This window comes from Apaloderma vittatum, unplaced genomic scaffold, assembly GCF_000703405.1.
Source record: "Apaloderma vittatum isolate BGI_N311 unplaced genomic scaffold, ASM70340v1 scaffold36214, whole genome shotgun sequence".
Classification (NCBI taxonomy): domain Eukaryota; kingdom Metazoa; phylum Chordata; class Aves; order Trogoniformes; family Trogonidae; genus Apaloderma; species Apaloderma vittatum.
In genome coordinates this window covers 3,274-11,317 of record NW_009713863.1, presented here as the reverse complement: position 1 = coordinate 11,317, position 8,044 = coordinate 3,274, and the positions used below count along the sequence as shown (strand labels likewise).

General features: G+C 42.6%; 2 protein-coding genes across 2 annotated transcripts in view; one reads left to right on the top strand and one right to left on the bottom strand.

The window, feature by feature from the left end:
- Window positions 1-660: 660 nt before the first annotated feature.
- On the top strand, window positions 661-4,997 carry STARD6 (StAR-related lipid transfer (START) domain containing 6). Its single transcript, XM_009868528.1, has 6 exons — window positions 661-750; window positions 902-951; window positions 3,376-3,502; window positions 3,899-4,016; window positions 4,456-4,549; window positions 4,844-4,997. The coding sequence occupies exons 1-6, from the start codon at window positions 661-663 to the stop codon at window positions 4,995-4,997; spliced, it is 633 nt and encodes a 210-aa protein (XP_009866830.1).
- A 1,067-nt stretch (window positions 4,998-6,064) lies between these two features.
- POLI (polymerase (DNA directed) iota) overlaps window positions 6,065-8,044 on the bottom strand; it is a 4,861-nt gene continuing 2,881 nt past the window's right edge. Inside the window, exons 7-9 of the mRNA XM_009868529.1 lie at window positions 7,722-7,855; window positions 7,051-7,253; window positions 6,065-6,676 (exon numbers count right to left, since the gene is read on the bottom strand). Of these exons, the coding sequence (XP_009866831.1) occupies window positions 6,065-6,676; window positions 7,051-7,253; window positions 7,722-7,855 (949 nt within the window). The remainder of the gene's footprint in view (window positions 6,677-7,050; window positions 7,254-7,721; window positions 7,856-8,044) is intronic.

Genomic DNA, 8,044 nt, shown 5'->3' with positions numbered 1-8,044 from the left:
TTGGGCAGGCCCCTCTGCTCCGGGGATGTGGGTGAACCCCACAGGGTGTCATCGCGGGGGTTAAGTGTGCCAGAAGGGGTTAAGTGTGAGAGTTCCCTTTCTGCAAGAGACTGATCCAGAAGCGACCAAGAAAGAGTGACAAGATACAGGGGAAGGGAAAGGATGGGCAGCTCCAGCACCCAGGAGGTGTCAGGGCTGGGTGCAGGATTTTTGGGTGGGTAAGGGTGGCTCCTGCAACCTCACTGGAGCCCGGCCTGGCCCGGCCCGGATTGTCGTATAAAGCTCTGATGCAAGACAAAAAATATCTCTCTTGGGTTGTTAGAGCTGTTTTTGAACTGCTGGTCTATCTAGCAGATTGTGGCTGAATCTGAATCTAAACTATAAGGAGGGCGAATTTTGTAATGATGGATTTCACGTGGAGGGTGTCTGGCTGGGTGCCCTAATTCCTTCTCAAGATCCAACCAGTAGCTCAGACTCGAAGTCAGTTTTGTTAAAATAATGACCATCTCTTTCTGAAATCAAATATGATGAATAAAACTACTTAATCTATTTATACCAAGACCAGTGGGAAGAAGACAGGAATGACCCCTGTGTTTTCTTGCTCTGTAAGAAATGCTTTTGTCATACACTAGCAAATTGCTTTTAAATCTTTGCAGATAAATGGACTATAAGAAACTTGCGGATGAAGTGTCAGAAAAAATTTTATCGTACAGTCAAGATACTTCAGGATGGAGAGTGATAAAAGTTTCAGTAAGAAAATGTTTAGTTAATATTGCTTATGAAGTTATTTTTATTAAATGCCTCTTGTTGCAAAAAGCTTTTAAAACTGTTTTCCTTTAAAAGTTAGTTGACAACTCTTGATCAACTGCTAAGTTTTTATTTTTCCTTTTTCCGCTTTGAGAAAAATGTTACGGTTTCTTCAAAGCCTTCCCAAGAGTATGCAGGAAATATGTAAGTATTTACGTTTTGTTTGTCGGTGTAATGAATAGCAACTTCTTTTGTCGAACGAGATTGAAGTGGCAAAGTTAACCATGTTCTGCCCTTCACGATAGGGTTTGATTTTGTTGGCAGTAGGGCTGGAATCCGAGAGATGGATTTCCCAAGCGATTTTGAAACTAGATAACACGCGTCGGTGCCTCTTCCTGGTGCAACATTCAATTCAAGCCATCCCATTTTATCACCGGGGCTTCGCTTTTCTCCCTGTCAGATTTGTGAAACGACCGATGCCCATGGGGCCGCGCTTACGCTCTCGCTCTCCCTTCTCTGTCCTTTGTACCTTGGGCTTTCTGGCACCTCAAACTGTGCTGAGAATAAGGTCGTATAATCTCCCGAGCTGCAACTTCGTCCGTCCTTCCTTCTCTTGAGCAATGAATTCCGTGCTGTTGGGTTTGGCCAAAAGGGTGGAGTGAGGTGAGGCAGACCGAGCTGATCTTGTTGCCACTGATAGAGCTGGCTCTGCTCTTCGCGTTCCTCCCCTCCTCTTCCTTACCCCTCTCCTGGCTCCCCGGCCCTGCTTCTCATTCCAAGTACTTGTGGCACTCAGCTGATTGTTTACCAAGCTTCAGCTTTCAAGGGGAAGAGAAAAAAAAGAATCTCACTGAAGGGTGCAAAAGCAGGGGAAAAGAGGACACTTGCAACATGTCCTTAGCGTGTCTGTCTCTTAATTCTTTTAAATTCTTTTAAATGCCAATCTAGACAGAGAGGCAGCAGAGAAGATTTGCGTCGGCTTCTTTTTTGTTCTCATTGTGACGAGGTGTTCGAAATGCAAAAGCCTTTCGCTTGATTTTTCTAATTATTTCTGAAGGTTTGAGCGAAGAAGGTCTTAATTACAGAGAACAATATCGCTAGTATTACAGAAGAATGGCTCTCCAGTATTATAATGGAGAATAGCGTAATATTTCATAAGAATATGTTAAAAGTGCTATTATCTTGATCAGAATTTGCATACTTTGTATGTGGCATTTTAATGTCTTGCAGTTCTGTCAAGGGTTAGGGCTGGCTTGGCTGCTAAATGAATGCTAAATGCTCTCTAACCCTTCTCCCTCCTCAAACGGGAAGGAAAAGGAAATGAGGCCAAGAGACCTACAGACTGGAAAGGGAAACTAAAAGAGAGTTCAGGGAAGCGTTAAGGTGATTGTTCAGGGCTAAAGAGAATTTTCTTAGGAATTATGTCACCTGAGCTCAAGAGAAACAGCGAGGTATGTATTTCAGTTTGTCTAAGATAGTGAGACTAGATTTCGGGATCCAAGCGGTCTTTACCAATTCCTCTTTTCCAAGTAATCCACTGTAAAAACTGGAAATTGAGATTTCCTTTTTTGCCACAGGTGTGTCCTTTCTTTTGTTCTAGCAAGTGTGTCTTTCTGAAGCTTTGTCTACAAGAAGTCTTCCCGATTAACAACTTGAACTGTGTTTAGGAGACAAGATATTACGAGATTGGTCAACAGAAGTTCATGGGAGTTACAGAAATAAACGGTGTATCCAAATGCTGGTTTTAAGTGGTCCTGCCACAGCTTACGTTTGCTGCTTTTGATGAGGAATTAAGATGTTTTCCAGCACCGTCGGACCTGCTGTAGCTAGTGGAGAAGCAGGTTTCTGGAGCGGTCCTAGATGCCCACGCTGCGCGTGCCCCACCAAGGCAGTGAGAGGTGACGAGGGGAAAAACAGGCTCAGGATTTTACAGGGCTTCTGGGTTCGAACCCAGCTGTCTTAGCTCTTCCTGACTTCCACTTGGGCCTGGAAATCTGACTTCACATTTCTGAAACTCTGCAAACGTCGTCTCTTTTGAGCTCTGCTGTCGCTGTGGCATCCTTCACCTTTGCGCTTAATCGCTGCCGGCGAGCGCTCGCTGTAGTGATTCACAGCTGCTCCAGGAACTAGGTGTGAGAAGCATTAGCGAGCGGTTCCCAGCGTTACAGGAGTTTCTGTATTTCCTTGTGCGAGGCTCCTTCTTCCCTGTGAACTTTCCCTTGAACTCCTCAAAAAGCTGGAGGAGCGCCAGGTCGTGCTAGTTCACAAACAGGGAGAACATTTGCAGTCAGTGTCCAAAACGGATCGGAAGCATCTACACAGAAGAAATAAATTAAGAGATGAAATGCAGGTATTTAAATGAACAGGTTCCTCTCCAATAGCTCACAAATAATTGCTTTTAAAAGTGTGGTGTCAAGAATGCGGTGGGCTCAAAAACCAGTTGCAGAATAATAATTCTTGTTGCTACTTGCATTTTAATCAGTCCATCAAGTGCGGTCCCGTTCGTGTGCTTTACGTCATTGTAGCCTGGCGTCGCCAACTGCTTGACGCTTGTTGTTGTCTGACTTATTTTTCTGGTTCGTAAATGCGAGTTCAGTATCTGTTTGTTTGGTTTTTTACGCAACCTAGATACCGCGGAGAAGGGATAATTAAGGAAGTCCCCAGTAAAATTATTCCTTTTATGTATCTTCCTGAATATCGAAGCAAGTGGGACAAAGCCCTACAATCTTACAAGCTGTTAGAAAGGATTGACCAGGTAACGTGATAACTTAAGACGAAGTTTTTCTTTGAACTCTTCCTGCATGAATCGTGGTGGCTAAAAACACCTCTGCTTGGGTGAAGAAAGCTCTTAACGTAAAATACATCGGGGCTTGGTGTAAAAACTTCTAAACCCTGTGAAATGAGTATGAAACGTGGCCTTCCCCTCAGAGTTAAATATTGAGGGCAATTTAAAAATCAGAGCAAATTTATTTATTGTGAAATAAATGGCCTCAGACGTGTCAAGAATTCAGTCTGTGGAAAACAACTGGATTAGGAGAACTGTTTTATGCTAACACGTACTCATTAATCAACGTGGAATGCTACTTTGCCGACAAAAAAAAACTTCGCTTCTTACCTACTAATTCCAAAAATTCCCTTTCCTTGCTCGTAGGACACGGGTATATACCACAGTGTGACGCACAGTTATGGGATGGGGCTGATCTCCTCCAGAGATTTCGTCGACCTGCTGCACGTTAAACTGTACCCTGGCGGTGTCCTTACAACTAACTGTAAGTTGCGTGTAACTGCTGTGTGTTTGCGTGGAAATCCCGCAGCCTCAGCGCAGCGGGGAGCATTTTGCTCCCTGTGTGGTCTTACTGACGTTACCAATCCTATTTATACCCCAAAGTTTGGTTTTTTTAATAGTAAACTATTAAAATTGATCGTCAAGGAAGATCTTATATTCTCCTGTTACGCCTCGCTTTGAAAAATTGAAAAATGCGGGGTATGCTTGCCCAAACCTCTAGAAATTTTCACGTGTGGAGTGACTTGCACAAATATTTAATGTCCTTGAGGTGGTTTGCGCACAGAACGGAGTCGCCGAATTCATCAGCGACTGTATTGCGAGATCTTGTACTGCCCTGTAGCAGTGGGTTTGGTTTTCAAAGGTATTTTAAGTATGATTGACATCTAAAAACATATTTTGATTTTGTGCGTGGTGATTTCCAGCGATCAGCGTGGAATACTCCAGCTGCCCTCCAACTCCCTCTTGTGTCCGAGGTTATAATAATCCCTGCGGATACGTGTGCTCGCCTTTGCCTGAGTAAGTATTTAAAACCTCCTTCTGGTAGCATTTTTCATTACTCAGTTGTCTTCTCGCTTAAAATTCACCGAAGCCCCCAGCTTTTTGAAAAAAAATTTGGAGTTTAATTCTGGGGAAACCTGAAGAGGTTGATACTGATAATTTTGTGACTTTTGAAACTTTACACCTCCTCCACTTTTCCACATAAGTAATTTCAACGAATTGACAACAAATTGTAAATGTTTCTACGTGTCACCAAGATTCAGAGCAAGGGAGACGAGTGTTAACTGAAGGATTTTGCTCTTTTCGTGACAGGAATCCAGAGCATTCCAAGCTGGTTGTATTTATTCAGCCAGAACTAGGAGGAATGCTTCCAGGTTCCGTAGTGGAGACAGCATTACCTACTACTCTCATAAACTTAATCACTGAAACAAGAGCTGGACTCAAAGGCTTCAAAGACCGTAATTAAACGTAAGTGGAAAAATAATAAGCACCTAAGGTCCGTGCATCTTTTACCTGCCTTCATTTTTACAGCGGATGATGAAGTTGATTTTAATTGTGGGGTGTACGGAAAGAGATGAAGCTTAACCGTTAAAACGGTGAACGCTGGTTTTCTCTGTTCTGGGGAACGCCACAAGAATTCCCGCTGAAGGGCCATCGAAGTACAGGGTGTTGCTTTCAACGTGAGCAGGTGATGTTTTGTAGTATTTTTGCACTTTATATGCAGAGAATATATAAATATATATATACGACACGTAAGAATCTGGTGATGGAACTTACAGCAGTGGAAAAACGCGGTAATTAAATATTTTGCCATAGCTTTAAACGGGCTTTGCGAAATTTTTACCTCAGTTAGGTACTCTTCACTGACAGGAGCAAACATCTTGTGTTCTCGAGACTTTAGACATGTTTATTACCTGTACGCGTGCGAGTGTAATTATCGACTATTTTGCTGGTTTGGAAGGAAATATTAGAAGGAAAGCCTGATGAATTTGTATATAGCATCTCATTAAAAGCTGCTCTTTCTACGTGGCATCATTAGTCATTCTCTGCCTTCTGAACACCAAACCCAAACCATTTTTATATGCTGACTAATTTCCCAGGAACAAGCTGGTGATATGATTCAGTTGGAAGAAATGCTTCCCGTTAGCCATTAGTATTTCTGCTATCTCTGGTTACAAGTTAACTGCAGGAAATACTCATAACCATGGTTTTTTTAACAGTGTAACTCAACAAAAAATTACAGTCAATATCTCTTCCCTTCGGTCAGCGTGTTAAAGTATTCACAGTGAATACTGAAACACGTTTGCACGCCGCTGGGTTTTTAGGACAAGGCAAGATTCGTCAGATAAATGTCAACTTAGGGGAGAGAAAAATCAAGAGAGACTCATGACTACGTAAACAGAGTCACCAGCAGCTTCTCATGTCAAAAGTTGCCAAACTAGATTTTGAATTTTTACAGCTTTACAACTTCTAGGAAACTCAAAGTGCTTTCAAGTGCTGATTCGTACAAGTGCCCCCGCTATGCAAACTGTTTCACTGCGGTTTAAAATATCTTAGCAAACTGTTAGACGGCGAGAAACGCGGCGCTGTGCTCCTCCTGCCTTTGTTCGCTTTCGGCTTTTCAGCGGGTTTAGCCACGGAAGCTTGGGACGCCGGTTCCTGACTCTTCCACTCGGCTAACAGTTCTTTTTGCACATCTGCAGGTAGTTCATAAAAGGTCTTTGTGTCGATGTCGGGAGGAAAGCCAACTCTTGTTTGCCTACTGCAAATTTCAGCCTCCAAAGTTGGTCCAAACAACTTCTCTTTATCCGAGACGGGCACACGCAGAACAGCCTGGCTGGTTCCAGCTTCCGGAGCTGACGGATCTGTCCCTCGGACGTTCAGGGAGTCGGAAACGTTCTCAGTAGGGAACGCTTCTGTGTTTTCAGAAAGGATTTCTTTTTGAATATCTTCTGGAAGCTGCCTGAAGACTTCCTGGTCGATGTCACCAGCAGACAAATGGAAGGGGAAGTCACGAATTCCAGCTTCTTGTGTATTGCTTTGCTTTTCCTCCGAAAGCTTCCTTGTTTTTGTAGTTCCAGTTCTGTTGCAGTTCTGGATGCAAGAAGCACATCCCTCATCAACTTGTGAGGTATCTCCCACTTCCTGTGGCAAAAACCATACAGAAAAGAAGCACGAGTATGATCTGTGTAACCTGCTAGTGACCAAGCACTATTTCCTCAAATTACTCCTTAACAGACAGTAATTGGGTTTTTATCTCTGATTATCTCCCCGTCTGAACAGAGAGGCTTGAGAACGCTTCGGAAGGCAACGAATCTCTGTGGAAGCCTCTTAATAAAAGCCACAAGATAAATGATGAGCAAGTTCAAGGAGATTTTAGTCTAAGATGCTTCAGCACGACACTATCTGTTTCACAAACGCTTAAAAAAGGGCACATCGTACTGGAATGAACAGCCAAATTCAGCAGTTATTTTACTTTTTTTTTTTTAGAAGACAGTTTTTGCTATTTTTCAGCTTACCCAGAGACGTTTACCAGAGCCTGACGGTGCCGACACGTGCTTTAGGTAGAAACCAATTGATCCTTTCTTGCTGCTGGGAAGATCTTTGAGGTTGGAGAAGCAGACATTCAAAAGGGTAAGATGAAAGGGTAGATGAACATCTATCATCTTTCGGAAGAGTTTCATTAGTATATCAACCAACGGGGATATAATGTTGCTGCTTTCTAAAAGACAGGTAGAAAAAAAGGTAATTGTATATCTAAAATCAAAAATAACTGACTGAATAAGATTGATTTAAACAGCGAAGTCTGACAAGGATGAGAACCTTCACGTTATTTATTTCCAGAGGTACGCTGAAAGGACGTTTTATTCCATAATAAAACTCAGAACATAATTCAAATCCCTGACAAAGAAAAGCAGATTATTCATCTGGGGTGGAGCACCCAGTCATCCCCCAAGAAACTTACTGCCAGGAATCCAGACAAAGTTGGTTACACGGAGCAGTAACATACAAGTTATTCCTATAGTGAATTCTACCCGATTTTAGCATATCTTATTGAGATACATCCTTCATGAGTAATGGAAAAGTTAGAAATACTATTTTGGACTAATGTAATGAAATTAAGGAACGGAATTTTACAGAGAAGTGGTAGCAGCACGAAGTCGATAATTTCCAAAAATTCTAAGTTTACCTTTTCCAAATTTCTGGACGAGGTGAGGTGGAATAGAACACTGTCGACTTTCCCGATTAAACCATTTGTCGGTCGCGGAGAACTGACGGATGGTCAATCTTATGGTGTGTGGTTGTCTTCCATCCTTGGATATTCTGGGGAGCATTAACGTGCACAAAGCAAAAAACAAGACTACAAGTACTCCCTTTTTTATAAATTTAAGTAAAGAGCCTCACAGGGTAGAAAGCCACACGAGTCAAGATGTGAGTAAACGCATCCTCATGCTACGCTGGTGTTTTTGTCGAGTATCTTGGGCTTAAATACCGCCTGGTTTCACAAGGCAA